This window comes from Apus apus, chromosome 4 (genome assembly GCF_020740795.1).
Source record: "Apus apus isolate bApuApu2 chromosome 4, bApuApu2.pri.cur, whole genome shotgun sequence".
Classification (NCBI taxonomy): domain Eukaryota; kingdom Metazoa; phylum Chordata; class Aves; order Apodiformes; family Apodidae; genus Apus; species Apus apus.
This window is the reverse complement of record NC_067285.1, coordinates 18,587,557-18,612,566: the sequence shown is the minus strand read 5'-3', so window position 1 is coordinate 18,612,566 and position 25,010 is coordinate 18,587,557. Positions and strand designations below refer to the sequence as shown.

The window sequence follows — 25,010 nt, the reverse complement described above, 5'->3', positions numbered from 1 at the left end:
GGAGCTCTGTGCACTCATTGTGGCACAGGGTGCAGTCCGTTGTTTATCTCTACAGTACAAAATCGTAGCTTGTTGACTTCACAGCATATTTCCCTTATTATTCAACATCCTATTGCAGTTTGCCAAATGAAACCCAATGCTGGCATGTGCCTCCCAGGGGGCCGGCCTGCCTTGTTTGCTTTGGAAGGACAGTGGAATGGGGTTCTTACTCCAAGAACACTGCACACATTTGTCCAGCCTTGATGATGAAATGATCTATTTATGAAAAACTACCGGTAGGGCAATAATATGTTACTCATGTGCATACTTCTTACACAGTTTTTTTAATGGTGACCTTAGAAGACATTTGGAGTCCTACCTGTACGTACAAAAATGTGGTGCTTTCAGGTTGGAATCACTGGCAGTGTCAAGCCAATCACGCAGCATTGCTTTCTGTATTATCTCTGAAGCATTACCAACAGCGAATCTGAATGTAAAAATAGCTGATGACTGTTTCATCTGTCTGTTACTTGACACCGCATGGTTATTCCAATACGTATGTTTGTCTCTTCCCCACCATGATCTCCGTTTGGCTTCCCTTGCCTGATAACTATTTAAATACATTTTACTAACTTTGGATTCCTTGCTCACTTCACCTGGCTGGACAGGTCTGCGAGGGCTAACAAGTTAGCTCCTCCACTTTTACTGTTTTACTTCTTTTTCAGTTATTTCTATTCAGATAACTAAGTTCAGAAGGACAGTCTGAAATACATAAATAATGGCAAGTGCTAATAGTAAGCAGGCTGCTGTAAAATGTGCTGGGGCTTTGACTTAAGGGAAGAAAGTGCAGCCGTACACTGTCCCTGATCAGGAAGCTGGAGCACAGAAGGTAAGGGGGAAGCACATGGGTGTTTTTAAGCAGAGAAATGGTGAAGAATGGTGGTGTCTGAGTGTGTGAATGTGTGTGCACTCAAGGGTCAGTTGTGTATTTTATCAGATCAGTCAAACAACATTTATATATTTTTAAAAGTTATTAGAGGTTGAAAGTCCTTTAATTTTGTCCAGCTTTTTCTGCTCTGAAAAATGCAGGCTTGTCTCTGAAAGTCTGTGTGAAGGAGACATACGTATAGATTTGTATGCAGTGATTACTGTTTATGACACATAATTATTTGGTAAAGAGGTACGTTATTTAAAAAAAAAAACAAAAACAAACACTAAATTGCTATGAAGCTCCATTTAATTGCCCTGTGCATTGTGCTGTAAGCAACTTTAAGCAAATATACATTGATTTTATTTTCCAGATTATTACTGCCTACAGATATAAAATAAAGCTCTTGAAAACTTTAGTGATTTTTTTTTTTTTAATGTGAGGTTGAAGGCATTTTTCATTCTCTTTTTGGAACAAAAAGGAAGGGAATAATTTAAGTATTTTATAGAGAGCAATTGGTATATTAGAGAACATGAAAAAGTAAAATAGTTCAAATACCTAGGCAGTACTAAGAGGCCACTATAAATGACTGTGACTATGACTTGTATCCAATTTTAATCACTGGAAAATTTCTTAAATGGCATAAGCTTTTCTGAGTCCAGTTGTTGCAGAACTTCTTAATCTGCCATCTCAAGGAACTGCATTTTGTTAGCCTAGTTGCAGAACTCAGTAGCAAAATAAGAACAAAATAATAAAAAATGAGCTTGAGAAATCAAACTGCTTATGCTTTTCAAAATTGGCCTGTGAACAGGCAATCCAATTAAATCTGACTAAGAAAAAATTTTCCAGCAGCAGGCCAAAGCTACCAGTTCACACTGACTTTGTACAGTATCAGCTAGAGAGTTCCTCACTAGCCCTCTGCCATTGCTGGGAGGGAGGCTGGGGAGGAGGAACAGTAAGAAGAGACAAGAAGAAGAAATAAGCTTTCTGGACAGAACTAATATACATGGCTCTTTTCTTTCACTTCTTCAAGGAATTGACCATGTAAAAAAAAAATACCCTTGGCTAAATTCTTGAAGGATAAGGCTTGTGGAAAATGCCAGCAAACAAGATTCCCAGTATGTTGGAGCCCCAAAACTACTAAATTTCTGCATCCTTCTATGCCTGTCACTAGGAAGGTATTTACCTATATAGTCACAACTTTAGTTACCAAAACATTTGTAACGGGCATTCATCAGTGAACTTGAAGGCCTCAGCTGGGTGTCATTGCATCCCTGCACCAAAAATCAAAAGCACGTGGAAATGTCACTCTGTAGACTCTTATTCCTGCCTGCTCCTCTGAAATGTTTGTCTTGACTGTGCTTGCATTACTAGAGCTGTGCAAAAATCCCATGGAAATGTAAATCCCTCCAAGACCAGGAAAAAAGCCAATTAACCCTATGAGTCATGTTGGGAGAAAATACTACTCATCTGTCTCAGTCTTTCCTTTCTTCAGTCTAGCTGAGTTTACACACACAGAAAGTTGCTGGCAGAGGCAAATTCTGCAAGTGGTTTTTAGCTGCAGGCTTTGATGTGTTGTCTTGCCTGCAGCTGGGGTGCCAGGTCACACAGAACTTTGTCTACTGTAAACAAGTGGGTGAGTCCGTTGCTTTTAGAGCTAACGTGCGCTGCTTGAGGCAGCATCACTTTTTGGGACCAGCAGTCTGTGAGCCAGGTGACAGTGTGTGGGGAAAGGGAACACAGTGGGAGCTGCATGTGTGCACTGATAGGGTGACTTTACCCTTGGGAAAAGGTTGTTCCTCTTCATTCAAGCCTGCATATGTTTTTGGGTGGGTCGGTGATTGCTTAACATAAATATCTAAAGGTGTGTGTATATATACACGCACATATAATTGCATGTTTGTATTAAGCTTGATGTTTTGTGGCTAAGTTGCTGCTTGTCAGGTATTTATGGCTTTCATGTATGTGTGGTCAAAGAGACTGCCACCAAGCCCCCTGTTCCTTAACAGCCCCAGAGAAACTGAGGCAACATTGAAGCCATAAGAGGACAACCCTTCCCAAGAAGTAAAGTATCCCTCTTCCTTGGGTTGCCCCACCAAATTATCCTCTTCAGACAGATAGAGAAAGCAGATACTTAATTTTAGTCCAAGGTTTCTTTATCATCCATCTCCTGTGCTTGCAAATAATGATTTACAAGATGGCTTTATCTGGTAATGATTCATCTAAATCATCTCATAACAGTCAGATCAACCTTCTTATGAGCCAAGCAGATCAAATAGTGATGCATTTTTTTCTTCAGTCTCTCACATAGCTACATCTCAGTAGTTTCAGGGCTGCTTTTCCTGTTACACATTTACTCTGTCTGAGGCTCTTTTGGGAATCATGATAGGGCTATGAGAGTCAGGTACATGAAGGCCATCTAACTCATACTAGATAGAAATGAAAATCCCTGCAACTTTTGGAAAAGTTTCTAAAAGAAAACATAGTTAATGTTTGGCTACACCTTAATATGCAGAGTCAGCAAACAGCAGTGCATGGCAGTTCACAGCTACTGCAGATCCTCAGTCTCAATTGTGCTTCTATTGCCTTTATGTGGAGCAGACATAAACTGTTATATCTTAAGTTCAGCTTGGCTTGCCTGTCAGCTTCTTTATAGACCCTTCTACAATTCTACACACTTCTGATGGCTTCTGGTCTGTTGAGATGTATGTCAGTTTTGTCCCTGTCCCCATTCTTTGCATGTTGCTAAGCATAGGGAGTAATTGTGCAGAAATTGGAGTAAGCACTCAGGTCTGCCTGGGATATTGGTGCAGAAGCAGCACTATGTTAAGAGGGAACCATACCCTACCAGATGCAACCAGGATTTGGGCTGGAGCAGCGGAGCAGCATTCCTGATCATGATACTTTTGTTCACTGAGGATCGTTGTTTTGACTGATCTGCTGTGAAGTAGTGCTATTAGGACTTAGTCTGTTTCTCCAAAACTGACAAATTATTCTTTGAGCTACACGAGTTGTGACCAGGCTTGTTAATTGAATGAAACCATAGAGAAGTGGGTAAAATTGCCCCTCAGGGTATGGGGAAGAATTGAGGAGAAGGGCTGGGGAAGAAGAAGGGGTTGGTAACAGTGTTGAGCTGTGGTTGGTGTTATTGCCTGCCTGCAAGTTTCTTTAGAGGGCCTCAGGGGTCTGGAAAACCCTTGTGATGACAGCATCACTGATGTTGCTGAGGGACTGATTCAGCCAGACTCACTGGAATCTCTCTTGGGGAACAACTGTAAACTCTACTTAAAACCCTTGTTATTTTCCTTTCTGTCTTTTGCATATATCCTTTACAGGATAATCGCAAGAAATGCCTTAGCATATGCATTAACTGTAGAAGAATGAAGAGGTGCCTTGGGGACACACCATTAAATCATAACAATGAATCAATCTCTGAATAGGAAGAGGGAGTCTTTAATTTCCCAGGGAAGAAAAAAAAAATCTAAAAAAAAAAAAAAAAACAACAAAAACAAAAACAAAAAAAACACCAAACAAACATACAAAAAAACACCACCAAACAAACAGACAAAAAAAAAACAACCCAAAAAAAAGACCCAAACCAAACCTCTGTTGCACAGTGAATAAAGAACTGAAAGGACTGTCTGTCTTGCTCAGGACAAGGCTACTGACCAGTTTTTGTTCCTCAAAATGAGGACTATAGTGTGGCCTCCCAAGGTAACAACTTGGACAAGGGTGAGTGGGCTCTCTTCTGCCCTCTTGAAGTCCTACCATAGCTAGCTGTCCCATAGCCATCTTCTAGATAGCAGGCAGGAGTAAGACAAGCTACAGCTTTTGTCCTTCAACTGGAATGGCTCTTTTATCATAACAAATGGTTGAGGAGCCATTTTTCATCGGAGCAAAGATGTGATGCGAATGGATGGTTGTGTGCTTGAGTCATAAGCTCTGGCATGTATAAAGTGTGTACTTCCCTCCCTGTCACACTGCTTGCTCAAGAATGGAGCTCTCTTGACTGCACTCTAAAGTTATAGCTAGGTATAAGTAAGAAATAGCTCTATTCCTGCAGCCTGAGCCAGAAAACCTTAAAAACCGAAGTGTCTACCTTTTCGCCCCTTAGTACACATACTTATTTGGCTTTGGTAACATAATACAGTTATTTCAGGATATTGCACACCCCTAAATCCCATGGAATTCAGTAGTTGATAAAACCAATTAGAACTCGAAACAATTTTGAACCTAGCACCTACAAATGACTTGCATTCTTTACTTTATAGAAAACAAATTCAGCAAAATCCTTGTCCAAACCTTGGAAATATCCAGAAGATATAAAGGAAAGGAGCAGGTGAGACTACTGGTAAAATAATAATACTTTCTGCAAGCCTGTTATTTCCTGAGATGCTATCCTATGTGAGTGGGTGTGGGTCAAACTCTCCTTGTCAATAAGCTTAAATGGTCTAAGCGTAAACTTGGCAGTGCAGATGGTATTGGTGTGCTGGGGAAGATGCAGAGAGCAGTACAAGTAGGGGATGGTTTCAGATTCCCCAGCCTGGAAAGAGAAGTGAGGCATGGCTGGTTGCTAGATGAAGATTTCCTTGTGTAGGTCACAGAGGAGAACATGCCTGCTTACCTCTTGTGTCTAGTGTACTTGCTGGTACCATTACAGTTTTCCCATGACAGGGGCTGGGACTGTCTGGCATACTCCTTTACAAGGCATTCAGGCCATTACATTTGTTTTCTTGTCCATGTGTTTTTTTTCCTTTCCCTCCCCTCTGTCATCTCCCGTCTCTAGCCACTGTGATGCTCCAATACTTTACAACTTCCCCTCTACTCTGGGAAAATCTCCTTTATTCCACTCAGAAAGTGAAATCTTGGAAGCTTTCATCCTCTAAGCCTTGCTTGAGAGTAAATGACAGTAGATTAATACCTGTCTCATTAGCCAAAATCCTGTCAGTGCTCAGTGGAGGGGCTGTACCAATACAATGTCAGTTGTCACCTTGAACTAATGCAGAAAGCTGGAGTCTTGATAATCACAAAGAGAGACATAGGTATCAAGGACCTGATGTGGAGCTGAGATCTTTGCAGTTAATCAGTCACCTGAATATCTGCTTGGATTTCACTATACAATATGATGCCTGCGTTATATACATTATACAATATAATGCTAAGCAACAGCACCATACTCAGTTGAAGGGTATTTTTCTTTTGCAGAGGCTCATGGTAAAGTACAATGCCCTGTGATGGGCAGTGTGAAGACACATTTTTGCCTTAACTAACAAAGGTTAAGCTCTTCTTGTGTAACTCAGAAAACAGGTTTGGTTCCCTGCCCTGCCACAGATGCCCTGTTTGATCTTAGAAAAATCAGTCAGTTGAAGCTGGGCCTTAGCCACTGATCTGTATATGAGACAGAAATCCTGGTCAAAGTGGGAGAGTTTGTAAGGATAAGTAGCCACGAGGTGTCCATGTGCAATACTACTGGTGAGCTGTAAAAATATCTCAGTCTATAATGACTGACTTAGTTACAGAGAGTGGCCTTTTCCAGTCAGACATTTAATGCCAAGAAATGCACTGTTTGGGTTCAGTTGTTTAAATGTCACTTGTCTGTGCTGACTCCAGGTCACGGGAGGAGCACCATCCCTTTGCCTTGTGATTCTCGTAGACTTGTGCTGTTTGTCAAGTGCTGCACCTGCCCTTTGCTGCATTAGTCCTGCACTCTATGCCTTTGACTTACTCCATCATGTCTGCATGTTACTGATTCTCCAAAGTGGTGGATAGGGCTCAGGTAATGGAAGGAGTGTACAGGAGTTGCAAGAAAGCCTCAGTTCAGATACAACTCTTTCTGAGAGACATCTCCTTCTTCCAGACTTGACAGACCTCCCGGCAGGATGGGGCATTTGGAGGACATTGGGAAAGGCAGTCCAGAGACCAGCTGGAAATAACTGTTGGGTCTTTGGCATTGATACAGAAAGGGAAAGGTAGAGAGACTTGCCACGATTCTTCACAGCTGTCATAAGTTGTCTCTGTTCCTTCCAGTTTTCTTCACGAGGTCTTCACCTCCCAGTGCTTGGAGCTTTGAGGTCTGAGTTGAAGAGATAAGCATTCCATTTGAGGCCTGGAAGAGGTTTACATCCTTTGGGGAAAGGACACAGAGCAGGATATATAATACAAGGTCATTAGCTAGGTGCACTTCCTCCTCACATTCATGCTTCTACCATGTTTCACTGACCTTCCTTGAGCTGTGAGTCTGATGAGTCCCTGGTTCCAGCTCCTATGGCAACAGATGCACTAGCTTCAGTGAAGAAAAAGGATTCAGATGTCTTTTCTTCAGAAAAGAAATTGTTTGATTAAATAAATAAAATCACAATCATATTCATTTTAATGATAATTCCCCTAGAAAGATAATTGGAAATTATTTTTTTTATTTGAATATTTACTTAGGGAAATTTCAGAACAAGATCATAATCTCTGTTGCAATACCATCAGGGTATTGTTTGATGTAGAAAGTAAAATCAAAAGTTTCAGTTTCTTTTCTTAGTATATAGTGTAAAAATAGTGAAATAATCTGAAACTTTTTTTTTTAATTTTGAATAAAACTTTAAAATTTGTAATTTACTTGCTCTTCAGAATCCTTGTTCCATGTGAAATGTCAAAACTATCTAAATTAGAACATCCTGCCATCACACACACAAAAACACATTTCAGAAGATTATAATGTCCACAGGATGACAATTCAGGTTGCCAGCCAGCTTTGCTGGTCTGGGACTACACGATGTCTACCACACCACTCTTGGGTCTAGATATTCTAGTGAGTATTGCAGAAAAGAGCAAAATTACTTTATCCCAAATGCACTGCTGTTGTCAGTGGTGAGTGATACATGTTAAAAAATTGGAATTGTCCAGAAGACATGATTTGGTGGTATAGCAATGTGGCCTCAGTTCCAAATCCCTGTCCTTTGCATGTTGGTCTGAATGCGACATGAGGGTTAGGTTTGGCTCTTCAGAGATGTTGAATTTCACTTTACTGTGGTTACAGTCACTTATGTAGCTTTCTGGATAGTGCACCAATGTCAGCTTAGGAAGTAGATGCATTTAGAGTCACCAATTGTGTTCTCAGTTATTCAACTGACGTCAGTAAAATTATTCTAGATTTATATTAGTGTAACTGAGAACAGAAGTTGGCCCAAAGTCAAGAACAGTCTCTCTTCTTCTCTGGCCCAGGACAAGCTGTTCAAGACACAATTGCTGGCCCAAATCCACAAGGGGAATGAACCCCAGACTATACTGGTTTGGTCCAGACACATGGTTCCTTCACCTTGTTTTCCAGTGCAATGATCAAAGATCTGATGCTGGAATAGCTGTGGTCACTTTGTTCTATGCTAGTAATTTCTGTCAGTGTTTGAGATTTTCACCCTTAGTTGGACTGACCTAATTCTCCACCCTCCATCAGCTGGAGCAGGTATTTATACTTAAGCAAATTTTCTTCCCCCAAGCAGGAGAATTAATTTTGGCTGCCCTTTATGACTACAAAGCACAAATGAAAGTGATCTTGTTGGATGAGGGAAGTGGAGGCCTTTGCTAATAGCTTTCACCTTATGATCATCTTAATCTAGAAACTGCCTTTCTTGACAAACTGGGGACATGTGGCTGGATCACCACTGTCTCTCTTCCCAAGCAAATGCACTCTCCTTGGTGAAGGTGTCATGAGCCTCTTCCGTGTTCATGTGCCCTGAGGGCTGCTCAGAGAGGCAGTGTGCCTAGAGCTGCCCAGGCAGTAAGGCAAATCAGAGGGAGCTTGACTGTTTTGACAGTTCAAGCAGCCCAGTGCGAGGGACGTTTAGTTATTCTACACCATAATCTACAGGGGGCTTTCCTTTCTTCTGGACATCTTTCTGGCTCCTTGTCTCTGACAAGGACTCTCAGGGTCTATCTGTTTTCCTAAATGCAAAATGAAGACAGTGGTACTATGATCACTGACTGACAGCAGCACAATCAATAGTCATTGATGTACTGATTGCTGCCATGTTGGACTTCCTGATGATGATACCCACGAGAGCTCAGTGAGTCAGCCCTACTTGGGCTAGTGAGGAGCTGCCATTGGCTGGGAGTGTTGTCTCATCCTGATGACCTATAGCTGTTTCCATCCTGTACTCTAATCTGGTTATGAGCTCCTGTATGTGACATGAAAAAACATGCCAAAAAGTCATTAATTCATTAGGGAGTCTCCTGTTTTACATAAGAAGCTAACTAACTGTCATGATGAGCCCTTGGAAGCAGCAGTGGCAGCATGTGTGGGAGCAGAGCTGCTGAATAAACCTCAGCCAGCAATCACCACAGGGCCCTGAGTTTTGGGCTGGAGCTGTGGATGGATGCCATACAGAGAGCACTACATGAAGAAACTATCTCTCAAAGATTTATAAAATCTAAACCTTCCCTCCCTCTCCCTTCTTCCATCCTCAAGGGGAGTGCAGTTCTGCTGACTTCAGATTGCAATGCAGCTCCTGAGGGTGCTGCTGTAATGCCACCATGATGTCTCACAACAAAACATGTCAGCCAAATACCAGCCGAAGGGGGGATGGGGAAACCAACAGGCCCTTTAGATATTGCAGCAACAGTGATGTCACACACTCTGGCCAAGTTTGCTGGTTTGCCTAGCTCCTGTCCAGTGAAAAAAGCTGACATTCAGTCTGTGCCAGGCCAGAAATAGTCTCTGTAATTTAACCTCCTCATCACAACTTGCTAGGCACTTAAGAGAGCCACTGAAAAAAATCTCCTATTTAAAGTAGATGAGAGGTTGGTTTCTGATTAAGCTCCTTGAAATCTGTACATTCATGCAAGCTTTTTTGGTAGCTCATATCAGATCATGCCTACTGCAAATACTTTACATGTTTCTCAGCGTTTCCAAGGAGTTCCAAATGCCTAGCATTGCTTTCCTCTCTCTTAAAAATAGCCTAAATTCAGGGATCCTTAAAGGTTTTAACTACTTGAATCCCAGCCTAAGCCTATGAGACCCCACCTGGAGTCCTGTGTCCCATTCTGGAGTCCCCAGCATAAGAAGGACATGGAGCTGTTGGAGTGAGTCTAGAGGAGAGCCATGGAGACGATCAGAGGGCTTCATCACCTCTGCTATGAAGACAGGCTGAGACAGTTGTTCAGCCTGGAGGAAGCTAAACAAATAACAGCTGAAACTTATAGCAGCCTTCCAGTACCTGAAGGGGCTACAGGAAATCTGGAGAGGGACCTTTTACAAGGGCAGGTAGTGACAGGACAAGGGGGAACTGTTTCAAGCTGAAAAGGGTAGATTTAGATCAGTGGTAAGAAAGAAATTCTTTACTGTGAAGGTGGTAAAACACGGAAAAATGTTGTCTGGAGGAATTGTGGGTGCCCCCTCCCTGGAAGTATTCAAGGCCAGGTAGTATGGTGCTTTGAGCAACCTGACCTAGGAGAAGGTGTCCCTGTCTACACAGGGGAGTTGGAACTAGAATCATAGATCGTCAAGGTTGGAAAGGACCTTAAAGTTCCAACCCCCCTGCCATGAGCAGGGAACACTACCACTAGATCAGGTTGCACAAAACCTCATCCAACCTGGCCTTAAAAACCTCCAGGGATGGGGCATCAACAACCTCCCTGGGCACCCCATTCCAGTTCCTCACCACCCTTATAGTGAAGAATTTCTTCCTAATATCTGATCTAAGTCTGCCCTCTCTCAGTTTAAAACTGTTACCCCTCATCCTATCACTATCTTCTCTGATGAAAAGCCCCTCCCCAGCTTTCCTGTGGGCCCCTTTCAAGTACTGGAAGGTGCTATAAGGTCTCCCCAGAGCCTTCTCTTCTCCAGGCTGAACAGCCCCAACTCTCTCAGCCTGTCTTCATAGCAGAGGTGCTCCAGCCCTTTCATCATCTTGATGGTCCTTCTCTGGATCCTCTCCAACAGATCTATATCTTTCTTGTTCTGAGAGCACCAGAACTGTACACAGTATTTGTACCTGGGGTTGCCCTGACCCAGGTGCAGGACCCTGAACTTGGCCTTGTTGAACTTCATGAGGTTGGCACTAGCACACCTCTCCAGCCTGTCAAAGTCCTTCTGGATGGCTTTAAGGTCCGTTCTGACCCAGACTGTTCTATGATTCTATGAAACACTGCACTTTGCTTTCTGGCTGCCATTTGTCTAAAAATTAAAGAAATTGGACTTTACCAGGTTATTAAATCAGCCATGAACAGCTTCTTTGCCCTAAGTTCAGAAGTTGCCATCATACCTATGCAAGGGATAGCCAGATCAGTACAGTTCTGCTGTTTCAGTCCAATCCCAGAAGCGATCTACATCTTGAACACTTGTTATAGATCCAATGTTTCCAGCTTGAAACGTTACCCTGCTGAAGTATTAGTATGATGGCCAGGAGAGACAAGAATCTTCACATGGGTTTCAGAGACAGTGACAGTCACTATTCTTTTTTAATCAGTGGCGCTGAGTTGTTTCTGTAACAGTGACTCCATCTAGGAATATAATTTCTGACATTACATCATGCTCTCCATGTTCATTGTTACCCTACTCACTTTTCAGCAAATGTTCTCAGTTTACAAGGGACAAGATGTTTCTTTAGACCTGTGTTCATGAGATCTGAAAGCCAAGCTTCCTCTTAGTTCAGCCACCACCACCAATAAATAGTGATAAACACTGTGCTGCTGGAATTTAGTCAACAACCCAGTGATGAGTGAGCCAGAACATAATCACAATCTCCTACAGCTCTGTTGATTTTGCACAGTCAAGAGTACCACGGAAGCAGTAAAATTTTAATTTAATCTCTGAGCAAAGAGGTAATTGAGTACACAACTTAGCAATGAGGATGCCCCTTTACATCTGGCTACAACAAGACTTACCAATAATAGTTGTTTTTTTTCTTTGCACTTACTTTTTTTTTTACTCAGACATCTTAACCAGACCACAGAAAGCTCAGACTGGTACAGGCTTGTACCACTCACAGCTGTCCTTCCTCAGGTAAGGTGTAGGAGAGCATTTCAGTTTGTGAGCTCTTGCTGTTTATACCAGTGGGTTTTGAATACCACAGACTGACACAAAAGTTTCATTAGAGGAGACCCTTGCTTCAGGAAAATCTGGAGTAGCATCTATATGCTATTTGCATTACCTCAGGCCCTGGTAGTTCTCCTTGTAAGAAACTGATATGTTCTTGCAAAGATTAAACAACCTAGCCTAAACCTCGGAGGTCTCCACAGCAAAAGGACAGCAGCAGTACTCATTCACCATAGCTGAGCTTTCCTTTAGCATCTCCTGACTCTGGTTCATGCATGGAAGTAAAAAGTTGCTTTGTTTAAAGCCCCTGGCAATCCTACCTGTCTACCTTTCTTCTCCTTTAAAAGAGAAATAGTAAAAAGGATGGATTTTCAAACCTTAGCTGCATTAGTTGCTAGTCCACCAGGCTTATATCTGTCTATACTTACTGGCAGTAGGAAGTCATATACAGGTGGACCAAAGGCACACATTTTCCTCTGCACTGCTTCTGAAAGGGTGGCACAGCAGGAATGAACAGGGAAGAAGGAGTCTGGAACAACCCCTGCTTTTAGCCTGGAGATGTCATCCAGCATGGGCAGACTGCCAAGAAACCATTGCTCACTCAGCTGTTAGTCCTTTCTGGGTCTGCCATGGGGTGGTGGAGGTTGTGGTAGTTTGCTAGGAACCTGACTGCACTCCACTACCTTCAAGGTATTTGGTTATTATCACTCTGGGATGGATACTTGTCTCTTATGGTAAGAAATCTTGTAAATCATTCCCAAAATAGTTGTAAAATGTGAATGAACAAATTAATTAATTCCTCACAAGGCAATCTTCAGATCATGCAAACAAATGTCTTTGTTTTCAAATTGCAGAGTTCATTTAAGATAAAAAAATGCTGAAGGTCGGAAACATCCCAGGACACTGCTTCTGTCAAATCTATATCACCAGACTGTTTCTACTTTCTCACTAAAGATCGTCAAAAATGAAGCCAAATACAAGCATGACAAGGAGTTCTAAAGATGAGAAGCAAGATTGCATGGCAGGTATGTACCTGTACTTCCCACTCATATAACAGTTAAGAATCAAACCAAGAAAGGGATGGCCTTTTATTAGTCTTCTCTTTTTTTTCTTGCTGCACTGTACAGAAATACAGAATTGTGGGGCAGGAGTGAAACTCACTTTTGAGAAGTCTTTTTACAGGGTAAATGGAGAAGCTCTATTAAGCTCATGTTACATCTGGTGTAAATCTGGTGTAGTTCTGCATAAGTCATTGGAGTTGTATAACTGGAAAGACAGAATTAAGATTCACTCTGATACTTTGAGTCAAAAAATAGGTTGGCTGGGGTGTTTTTTAATGGAAAAGGAAGGTGAAGAGTTTGTTTCATTTGAAGAAACAACTGAAACTCAAAACTCAGCTGATTAAGTCCAGTTCCTCTGACTTTTCTTCAACCAGCACTGAGTCATCACAGGAAAAAACATGCCCTTTCCAAGAGTCTCACTGAGATGAGCCAAAATGGAATAATGGATTTAAATAGATGGAGGGGCTGAAATCTGGATCTGGATCTCATTGCTCAGTTCTACAGTGGATTCAAGCTTGTGATGGAGACAGCTTCCACCTGTATAGAAGCTGGAAGCTACTGTAGATGTGAACCATAGTATTTCAGCTCACCACAAGTTAATGATGCAATCGTACTTGGAAACGGAGATACAGATCACTTTCCTCAAGGAATCTAAAAGGACTTTCCTTTTAACTAGCTCTTGAATGTGCTTTTAAGCTGAATCTCACTGTAATTTAGTCAATGCCCTTCTCAAGCCCTTGAATGTAAGAATAAGCATCTAAAGAGATTACACAGTAAACTTTTAAGAGGTTTAGTGTATAGACTTCAAGTGTAGCTGAAAAGTCTATTTTGCTTATACCTGTTCCATCCAAGGATTCCCCTATCCTGTCTTCAGACTGATGTGGAGATAGTAAAAAAAAAAAACACAGTGCTTTGGGCCCTGACTGTGCATTGTAAACAGGGATTAATGGAAGGCTATGATGTTTTATAATTTTGTTGAATGGGTTACCTTTTGCTCTCAGCAGTTCTGGAATGGAAACCAAATGTTACCTATGATCCTTTAGTGGGTCTGCTGGAGTCCCCTAGGCACTCCTGCCTTCTGCTGGCTAAGCTGATATTAGCAGCCTCTTCACTTTGCATCAGGCAACCATATCTGGATATGGGTGACTAAAGGATTTTACCCCAGCGATGTTTGCCTGGAACATACTGATGCTCCGTAAATCATCTTTATCTGTTGCACCACTCTGCTTTCTCAAACAAGGGTTCTGCTCAGGGTAATTGGCACAGCAAAGCTCCAGCCTGCATATAAGCAAATTCATCTCTATAGACTTCATTTCCCACAATCATGAGCTAATAAACAAATGAGAATAGAGTCTTCTATAACAACTTTATTTTTCACAACATTTATTTCACAATTATTATTATGTCTTGCCAAGTAAGTTTTAGCAATTTTTCTTTCATTAAGTAAGTTTTTTTTTCCTTTTTATTACTAACTCTTCCTGGCCAAAGACAGCTAACCTTCTCAGCTAAACACAAGCACAGCACATGAAGTGTTTCTGGTTTGCAGGTGTAGAAAAGGAAGTACTTGAAATTTGGCTCTTATATCCTTGTTTAAGAACCCAAGCAAATAATCCGAGGTGAAACCACTTCTTTAATGGCATTTTTCAGAAATTAAACTCTCTATCATGATCTACTGGAATTGACAAAAATAACCATTATTTTTCATATTGTTTATTGTGTTGCTAGCATCTTGCTTAGAATACATGTAAGAGCAAATTGATCAGTGACTGATATATCTGGAAAATGCTAATAGTGTTAATATAGGGAAATGATAATTTATATTTTTTGGCTTTACAGATAAGAAAGTTTCCTTCAGCTGTTCTGTAAGATGAATGGATGTGCAGCATCGTTTGGAGGAACTGCTTTGCGCTTGTGAATTGCAAACAGCTGCAACCACCCAACACAATTCAGCTGCCTATTTGACACCCAAAATTCAACCTTTGGATAATTAATTCATGACTCCCAGGAACAATGCAGGGAAATAAGAAATATACAGAAGGACATAGTGACTCCTCAAGTATTGGGAGTCTTCTGGATGACACAGACAGAGAGGTGAGCAGTCTCACAGACCGGGCTTTCAAAAGCTTGTGTGTGGCAGAACTCGAAGACTCCTACAATGAACCAGATCTTGCCATTTCACCTGACTTTGCCCTCCAGTTCTCTGCTAAATTTCACCCAGGGCCATTAAACCATACCATCAAAAAAAGCAACATCTGTAAGAAGCAAACACCAATAAACAATGAACATACAATACGGGCTTCAACATTCCAGCAGTTACCAAAATGTGCTCCAGAGGAGAAAAAGATTGCTAAAAATAACACCTTTGCCACAGAAAGGAAAAAGCTGAATTTATCAGTCCCTGGTCCAAGGAACAATAAACATATTTCAAAAGTGTCCTCATTAATTAAGACATTCGATAAAACTGCAGACCAAGGGTCAGAAGGTTCCCTGATAGCCCTTAAACAACCCATTACAAACAGCTTTCAAAAATATAAATTAAATCATGGAAACAATATGGCCTGCTGGGATGACACAGACATTTTAAGCGTTGATAAGGAAGTTTCTGAATTTTCAGAGGCTTGTCAAGATGCCCACTGTCTCAGTGGCAAACAGGAGCCGCTGGAAAGACCTAATAACATAGACCTGAACTATTGTGGCTCTGATGGTTATTATCCTGTGCTGACTGAGATGTCAAAAGTAGCCAAGTCAAATTTTTCCCGTTCATCTAAAAAGGATTTAAAAACCAGAAGTGTGAAACCTAATGAGCCAGCAAAAAAATGTAGTTTTCTTCATAGTGAAAATAGTGCTTTTGAATCATGGAATGTTCATAAAAAACTGACTGAAAAGGAGAAATTTGTTGATGTAAAAACAAGAAAGGAAGGACTTGCATACCCAGAAGAAGGACCATTTATTAAAGGATCCCACATACAAGAACATAAATTCAAGATCACTGTTGCTAAGAAGCAGGAGAAAGATTTTCAGACTGAGCCAACTCCACCAGAAGCTACTTTCAGCATCTACCTCCCAGCTGTACACATACCTCAGGGCTCTCTCTCTTCAGAAACTGAATTTCCTGAGGTTCTTCCTCCCACACCCCCCCCTAGGATCCATGCACACCAGGGTCCTCCTCGGCCACCCCCTGTCCAGCAGGAACTTTCTCTTTCACCCTCCACCCAGCAGGGCCATCCTCCAACACCCTCTACTCCTGAAGCCCCTCCTGTGCCACCACCCCCAGTGCCAGCTCGGCTTTCCCCCCTTGCCATGTCCCAAACCTCTGCTTCACCCCAAACTGTATCCTACAGGATGGTTTCACCCTCACTCATCTCACAGGCACCTAGCTCACCTCCACCAAGACCCCAGGCAACCTTAGCTAAAGAGGAGGCCCTCAGTCCCCAACTGGGCAATACTTGTCCACCCTGGAGAAGACACAGGGCTACAAAAATGGCAGCAGAAAAGAGCCAGGCTTCAAATGAGAAGTTCACAGCCAGTCATGAGACATTGTCTGAAAAGGCAACTGGTGCTGAAGCTGAACTGGTTGTGACTCCTCTGGCTAAACAGGTAAACTCTAGATCCATCGGTCCCTCTTTCAGCATCACTGAACTCTTAACACCCATCATACCACCAAAACAGGAGGCACACTTTCTGGAAAGTGAGCTGATCCCACTGGCAACTCCTCCCATTGAGAGTACGGCAGCAACAGACCATGAGGGGAGCATGTTTGATGATTACAGGTCTCGGGATAGTTGCAAATTGAGAGCATCGAGTCTGTTATTCAACTTGAAGGATGTGCGTAAACGTGTTAAAAGCATTTATACCCCTTCTCCCTTGTTAAGGGCCTTGGAGGAGAAAAATAAAGCTAGGCAAAGTACACAGGAGAGTACAAATATGAATGTCTCACTCTCGACTTTACAAGAAAATAGTTGCAAAAATATTGCAGAGAAGGATGAATTGAGTGATATAACCTCTGTATTGTCTGGCAGTGTTCATGAAAAGGACAATAAAACTGATTTAACTGGACAGTTTACAGACAGTTACCTGACTCTGAGTTCACACCAGACAACAGCAGACCTTTTCTCTTACCAAACTGGAGACAACTTGCAGGAAGATGATTCAAAGCACAAAGATCTGATTAAAAATACAGGGCATAATGAAAACTTCTTGTTCAGACATGAATCAAATGAACCGGATTTAAGGAAATTTCTGCAGTATCCAGCACTGAAACCATTCAGTAAAGACAATGCAGATACAGCAGCTGGGCAGCCCATTCAAAATCCCAGTGTGCAGGGTGAAGAAAAAGAGAACCAGGCTGCTAATCAGAATGAAGAGTTTGTCTTCAAAATGCTCCCGAACCAACTGTCACCAGTGGAGGATGTGCCATACAGTGATATCCAAACCATCCAGTTGGTAACTGGCTGTGAAGCACAAAGGAAAAGAAGCAGTAGCTCTTCAGAGCAATCTTTTGTCTCCACAGTAGAGCAGCCACTGCAGGAAGAGCCATTTCCACCAGTTCTCCTGATGCAGAAGGCATGCCTTCAAGAAAGTCCGAAGACTGAGAGTGAAATGGGTGCAGACAGTAAAAAAAGCCACAAGGAGAGAGGGAAAGAGTCTGGGGAAGATGAACTGCAGTATTATGCTTGTGTCAGCTCTACTACTGGTGCAGCAGAGGACAGGAGGGTTATTGGAAATGTACAGGGAAGCCTCATGAAAGAGAAACTAAGGAGAGAGAAAAGGGAAGACACCAACAGCATTGATTCTGCTTCTGGCAGTAAAAGGGACATAACCATCCCGAGGTCTGAGGAGCCTCAAACACCCCCCTCTTCAAGCTCAACAAAACCCTGTTTGTTTATGATTAAAGATAACACAGTCAGGTCACCTCAGGTAATAAGGGCTGTCAAGCTGCCACTGTTCAGGTCCTTTTCCCTGGATGATACAGTGAGCAGCAGTTATAAGGAAATGGAAAGTAGGCTTGTGCCCCCAGCAGTGTGCAGCAAGCAGCACCGAAATATGTTGCATGCCCAAGCGTTAGGCTGGTCGGCACTGAAGGGCAGAGGGCAGCAGAATGTGAGGGATGAAGGAACTGACAGAGGGAAAGAGGCCAGTGAGCCTGAATCTACTTCAGCAACACTGGATCCCAGTATTCTGGAAGATAGAGAGAACCTTTCATTAGGGAAGCTGACAGAGGGTGAAGAGACTCAAGCTTTGTTAAATAAAGTTGGGAAAATGAATGAGGAAAGTGTTTGTGGAAGGAAAGAGAAGTCCCAGACTAGGGAGGCAAGACACAGCTTAACACAGCCAAATTTAGGTCTGGAAAATGACCAAGCACAAAGCAACCCCAGCTGCTCTGCAGAAAGAAAGACAAATTACTTTAAGAATCATCATTTATCTAATCGCAGAGGTGGCTCTTGCACAAAAAAAATAATCACTAAGGAGACCATTTCCCCTGTGACTGGCTCCGTATCAGAGGACCACACATATTCTCCTGTATCCCATGAAGCTTTAGAGGACAGCCTACATATGGAAGGTGCACCAGTTTTGTTAGACAGTCTTGCATGCTCTGCTGTTGCAAGCCCCAGGTCAGGCAGCACGACACACTCTATTGCTGCCTGTGTATCATCAGGCAAGCCAGCAAGAGACAGAGAGGATGTTATAAACCCTGTCTTGCTAAATATGGCACTAAAGAGCCATGCTGACATGTCTGCAGAAGAGATCCTTGATTTGACACAGAGGAATCTTTCTTCTGATTCTGCAGGGGCAGCTGAGAGAATGGAACCCAGGGGACTTGGGGACAGAGCAGCAGGTAAGCCTCCCGCTGTGCCACCAAAAACAGAAAAGGCTCTGCGGCGGGCCAAAAAGCTGGCAAGCAGGAGAAAGAAAATGCAAGAACAGCAGAAAATACATCAGACTGAGCATACAGATGCTGTAGGGAGAAATTCTTCTCATTCTGGAGAGACACTAGCCTCTCCTTCAGCCTTGGGATATTCTCCTCTTCATCCTGTCCCTCACTCAACTTTCACTCCCATAGAAACCAGTACTGGAAGACCCAGTGGTGCATCAGCAGTAAGCCCTTCACCCTCTTCAACCCAGCGTAAACTCCTCCAAGACCCTGATTCTGGCCAATACTATGTAGTTGATTTACCAGCTGAAGTTAATTTAAAGACATTTTATGACCCAGAAACTGGCAAGTATGTTCAAGTATCAGTCCCTTCCTTGGAAGGGAACTTATACCAGCCCCCCTCTTCAGAAATTATAAATTCTCCCTATGCCTCCTACCCTAGAGTGCTGCCTTTACCAGCTTCATCTCTAGCAGTGCTGAAGTCACCTCCTCAGCTCTCTGAACCTACCTGGTTAATGCCAGCTGCACCAGGAGAACCAGCTGAACTACCTGAAGATGGCCAGCAGGACTACAAATATGCTGAAGCTGTGGACAACCCACCCTATATTGAACCAGCCTCTTACCCCTACAGTCAAGATGCTGTAGGAACTCAAGTTCATTTACAAAAGGACATGAGCCCAATCCCAAACACTGACATCGTGTCCCTCACCGATATAGGTGATTTTGCTGCTGAAGGAGTATCCTGAAAACTCAAGTAACAAAATATGCCAGCTAGTGTTTTTAAGAACCATTTGGACAGACACATGCACACAAAACCACATGCAGATTTGATGTTTGTACAACACTTTATGTCTGAATCTCATTGTGATTTGCATAGAAAGGAAAATGAAAACTAGCCCTGTTGAAAGATGCAAGGTGATGATAACTGAAGAAGTGTGAAACTGAGAAAGCACCTAATTATCACTGAGATGAAGGGGCAATGCCAGCTAAACCAATCAATACAACAGTATGAAGCCACTGCTTGCTGCTGCTGCTGCTTTGCCATTATGATGGTTGGGATTGCCAAAGCAAATATCCTTTTACCCAGATGTGTTGCACCATCTATGACACAAAGTAAAATGTGTGAGACCATTCTGTCCATCCTATGAGAACTAGGGCAGATGCTGCATCTACTGAAGTTTTCTCACTGCCTTTGAACTATACTGACAAGTAGAAAGCATGTGGCTACAAATAAGTCAGAAACCTGACTCATCTTTTGCACACTTTTATTGCCCAGATATTGTTGACAAGAAGATTGTATGCTGGATGCACAATACAACAGTCATGTCAAATAACCTTTATAAACAATTAGAATACAGTTGCAGCTGCTCTAGACTTCTCATATACTTTTGCAATGTCCACTAACATGCTGCTGAATTCTTTATATTCCTTGATAACCTCCAAATAACTTTTCTTAGGATCAGGGATTATTTATAATGCAGCTTAAAACCAAGTACCTTGATATTTGGCCTGAAATATTTCTGTTAGGAGCAAGGTTGAATGAAATCCCATAACAGTATTTAATGTTTTGTTCAGGTGAGAAGACCTTTGCTTATTACAATTGAAGTGCATTTTTTGGTTGTTTTGTTTTCAGGATCCCACTGAAATAGAGCACTAACTTTTAAAACCTGGAAAAACTTATACCTAATTTTGGTTTTGTGAATTCTGAGATTTAAAGGGAAAAAAACCCACAAAACACAAAAAAAAAAAAAAAAAACCAACAAATAAAAAATGTGAGAGATACAAACCACCCAAAATATTAATTTATAGAAAAGTGCTTCTTTGGATTATCACTTTTCTTTGAAAGATCTGTATCAAAATATTACTCATCCTTGCGTAAGCTCTTTTTTATCATAATAGCTAATGAGAGAACCTTGGTGAAAAAAAAAAAAAAAATGAATGTAATATGCCTGCTTATAAATATCTATATTTGGAGTACTAGTTTCCTTTGTCTCATTTTCATGCTGTTTTCCTCAACTAAAACTGAAGTGCAGGAGCTCTAAGGAAGAATTATACTAGTGATTTTCAGCCTGATTCACATCTCAGGCTACTTTTACAGGATTGTTTTCAGTGAGGTGACTTCACTTCTTGAAAACAAAGGGTGGAATCAGGCCTTTTGCTAATAAATACAACATGAAGATATAGCATAGGCACTGCTCTTCTCTCCCAGTTTTAGTATTTATTATAGAAGTTTTCTTCAGTAAATTCTTCATTTCCCACAGCCGAGGCTGCTCTCAGGACACCAACCAATGCTTGGTGTTTCATCTTCTTCCCTAACCTGAAGTCAGCTCTCAGCCTTCCCCCATCCCTGAGAAGAGCCATCTGTTCAGAAGCTGTCCTGAGCCCAACAGACTTTCATCAGAGCTAATTGCTAAAATATTTCCCACCGAGATGCTAGAAAGACACTAAAGGCATCTCTTCATTGATTTCAGTGGGGCTTAGATTTGGCCTTTAATGATTTTTTGAAGTCTGCTTTACCTGTTCTGAAGTATTTTCAAATTTGCCATTTTGTGATTCAGCAGGGATGGTTGCAACAGAGGTGTGGGGTATAAATGGAGAAGGTTGTACTGGTTTGGTTTGGGTTTCGAGTACATTCAGCTAAATACCCATATTTGAACGAACATTTATTGTCCAGTCTCCACTTTTTGAAGTTTTCAAAGCTATGAACAACCTGGGCTGGCCTCAGACCTGTCCCTCCTTGAGAAGGAGGTTCATTCAGGCACATCCTGAGATCTCTTGCAGCCTGAATTATCCTATTATCCTATTTTACAAACATTAAAATTTTTAAACCAACTTTGACTTGGAACTCAGAAAATGCAGTCTCCCCTTGGAAGGGAATAATTTTGAAAGAAACAAACAACAACAATAGTGTTTCAGGAACAAAGATAAGTTCTCAAGTTGTTAAATTAAGGGAAATGACACCTGTTATGAATCTTTTCATCTTTTTTTTGGTCACAAATACTTTGCTAAACTGCCATGGTGCCATCAATGTTGCACTTCTTTGTTGCTGTTGCAGCATGCCTATCCAGGATGAAGCAGAACGTCATCTACATGTTAAAATGTAGATAAGTAGATCTGTTAAAGTTTTACACAGTATGTTTAGACAGAACCTATGTAATCTGAAAGCTTAGCAGAGTGCATAAAACATTTTTTTGGTTTGCCAGTTACAAATGTAAATGCCTGTAACAGCCACAAGTCCAGAAGTAGGCACACTTGCAGTGAACAGAATAAAATTAGCATGCTTTCCAAAGGGACACTGCAGATACAAAGTATCCATGCACAGATAGAAAAGAAATAATAATTTGATACGCAAAATATACAATTGAATTTTTAAAAATCCTCTTTGAAGGCAAACTGAAACGTGGGTATCTGAAAAGGAGCCAGTCCTAACTTGGATACCTAATACATTTCAAGTAGGAATTATTTATTTTGGCCAATACTTTCCGTTAGCTTCAAAGAGTTGCACTCACATCAGACTGTGTCTCCAAACATGCTCGTGCCTCAGAGGGAGTTTTGATGTAGAGGATTTGTAACTAAATTAAATAAATGGAACTGGGGAGCTTTGAAAACAAATACGAAAGTGTTTCTCATCATGTGTCCAGAGATTTCCCTAGAGCACTTTGACACAGGGAGTAAATGATGTTCTAAAAAAGTGTTGCTCTAGGTGCCAGCCTGGTATTGACTCCATTTGAATATGAAATCATCAGCAAACTTGACTCTGGCCTAGACCATGCTGTTGGCCAACTGCTTGCCAAGCTGTAGGAATGTGTGTGTCTACAAACACACACATAAACAACCATATATTTATATATATACATACATATATATATATGCATACATATATATCTATGTAATATACCTATAAAACTGCCATTTGCATACCAGTATAAGACAGCAGTAATGCCTGTGGTTATGAACACAAATTTTTGAGCTTTAAATTAACAAGCATTTTTCTTCCCATACCCTTTTCTGTTTGTGTTTATTTGGTTTTGTTTGTTGGTTTTTTTCCCATTGCTGCTGCAGGAAACTAGGATGTAAGAGGTCATTATTAGGAAAAAATGACAGTGAATTGACTTTTTTCTTTTAGGGGTGGGGAGACTATGGGAAACGTGCAATAGTCATGAAAGCAATTGTAGGAAAGCACAGTGTTGTGATGCGACTGATAGTGACATTAAATCATCGGTTAAAGGGGTGTTGAGGCAAGCTAGGATGATTTCTGCCTTGCCAGCAGCCAGTGGTTTGTACTGAAAAACACAGTAGACTCGTTGCATTCACAGAAGAGCAGCAGGCTGAAGGGAATAGAGGACCATTGCTTTCACTACTCCATTTTTCTGCACATGGCCTTTATTGCATGTTGCATTTCTGGATGCCCTGAGGCTCATTTACAGCGGTGATTCTTCCCTGGCAGATGTGACTGAGACCAAACCTGGCTTACTTAGTCTTTGGTTCTTGAGCCAGAACTGCCTCCCTTTGAACCTCCTTCTCCTTCTGCAACACCTTCCAGTCCAGTGTCACATGGCAGACTTGTACTGCCATCCCACAGCCATGGTTCTGCTCCAAGAACTCAAATTTCCTCATGCAAAATGCTGCTTTTGTTTTAGAGTGCAGTTTCATTGAAATGGCCTACATGCACGGATTTTTATCTACTCCTCCTTGGCTGTTCAGTGCCTTCCTAAGTCATCTGTTCAAGAAAATGCATTGTCATCAGCACGATCCATCAATGCAACTGTATTTGCAAATACGTAATTATTTATTAATTAATAAAATAAATGGGACTTGTTTTACAATACTGGAGTGGCTTCTAGACAGCTTTTTCATTGTAATTTTATCTCATTGTAATTTTATCTCCAGTTGCAACAGCAGAAAAAGTTGACAACATGGAAATACGTGTTTATGTGTGCATGTGTGTGGTACACAATTAAAAGAACTAGGAGATGACTGGATACAGGGCATCTGCTCCCTTCCTACCCCTTATAAAGAGAAGGAGCAAGAGGCTAGAGAACAGCTTTAGCCCAGGACTTCTGCAATCATTCCTGCTGCTCCCTGCTGTGTGAGGGCAGCAATCTGGCCAGAGGACCCTGGGGATATGGTACCAGCACCCAGTCCAGCAGCACTGGAAGAGGACCAACATCTTGCCACCATTCAAATGACATCAGGACTTTCTCATTCCCTCTGCCCCCTCTACTTGGAGGACGTTAGCAGATGTGTAACTTAAGGTAGCTTGTCTTTTTCCTTACTAACCAGTTCTGCAGACTGTATGTAGTCTCCAGATTCTTGTCAGTGATGATTTTATATTTCTCGGTTTCTCTCATTGTCTGTTGTGTTAAGAAACACAGAAGAAAGTCTTCTCAAAGTGATTTTGGCTCAGTCCTGGTACAGACTAGCAATTTTATTTAGGACTGCTCTGCTTTGATCCCTGACTATCCAAGCAGTCCTTCCTGACAGTGAAAGTGTTACAGTGCTTTAATATAGCAGAGTATGAACAGAAAAATGGCTAGCTATGTTTTTACAAGAAATACATTGACAGGTTTGCATATCTGTATTTGAGGCATATACTGTCTTTCCTTTCTGAGTAAGTAAAGAACTCTAAGTTTGATCCTCTGTCTCACTACAAAGCAGTATCAGAAGCTGGTGATATTGGACATGATGGGTTACATGGGCTCTCATGAATGCACAAAAATGTGTGATTTGGAGCAACTGGTGTACATTAGTAATTTTTATTAAGAAACTCCACTTCAGAGCCTGATAGGAGATAGAAAGAACATGGAACACTTGAGTAAATTGAACACCAATGTGGGTTGCTTGTTGTTGTGGTGGTGGTTTTTTTTTGTGAAGTGCTCATTATAACAGCAGAGGTCAGTGATTAATTTATTTTGCCTTTAGGATTATTATTCTGGTCTTATGATGATCTTACATTCACCACTGTCCCCTGATACCAAAGGTAATATTATAATTATGGGGTTTACATGGGTAGGGAATGGCTGAAAATGACCTGTGGTCTTTCCTTGCTTCTTTTTTATATTCTCAAAGTTTTAATGATGTTGATTTTTTTACATTAGATAGTCAGATCTTTGGTACTCTATGGCCAATTAGAGATTTATTTCTAATGTG

General features: G+C 41.5%; 1 protein-coding gene across 2 annotated transcripts; it reads left to right on the top strand.

The window, feature by feature from the left end:
- Window positions 1-562: 562 nt before the first annotated feature.
- C4H10orf71 (chromosome 4 C10orf71 homolog) lies at window positions 563-24,696 on the top strand. Of its 2 annotated transcripts, XM_051618902.1 has the most exons (4): window positions 563-868; window positions 5,179-5,246; window positions 12,782-12,952; window positions 14,825-24,696. In XM_051618902.1, the coding sequence occupies exon 4, from the start codon at window positions 14,999-15,001 to the stop codon at window positions 19,604-19,606; it is 4,608 nt and encodes a 1,535-aa protein (XP_051474862.1). In that variant the 5' UTR covers window positions 563-868; window positions 5,179-5,246; window positions 12,782-12,952; window positions 14,825-14,998; the 3' UTR covers window positions 19,607-24,696. The 2 variants fall into 2 exon arrangements, with proteins under 2 accessions (XP_051474862.1, XP_051474863.1); XM_051618903.1 differs by lacking the exon at window positions 5,179-5,246.
- Window positions 24,697-25,010: the final 314 nt, after the last annotated feature.

What these genes read in the sequence shown, in the direction of transcription:
- C4H10orf71 (XM_051618903.1), top strand. Translation starts at nt 14,999, where the DNA reads ATGCAGGGAAATAAGAAATATACAGAAGGACATAGTGACTCCTCAAGT.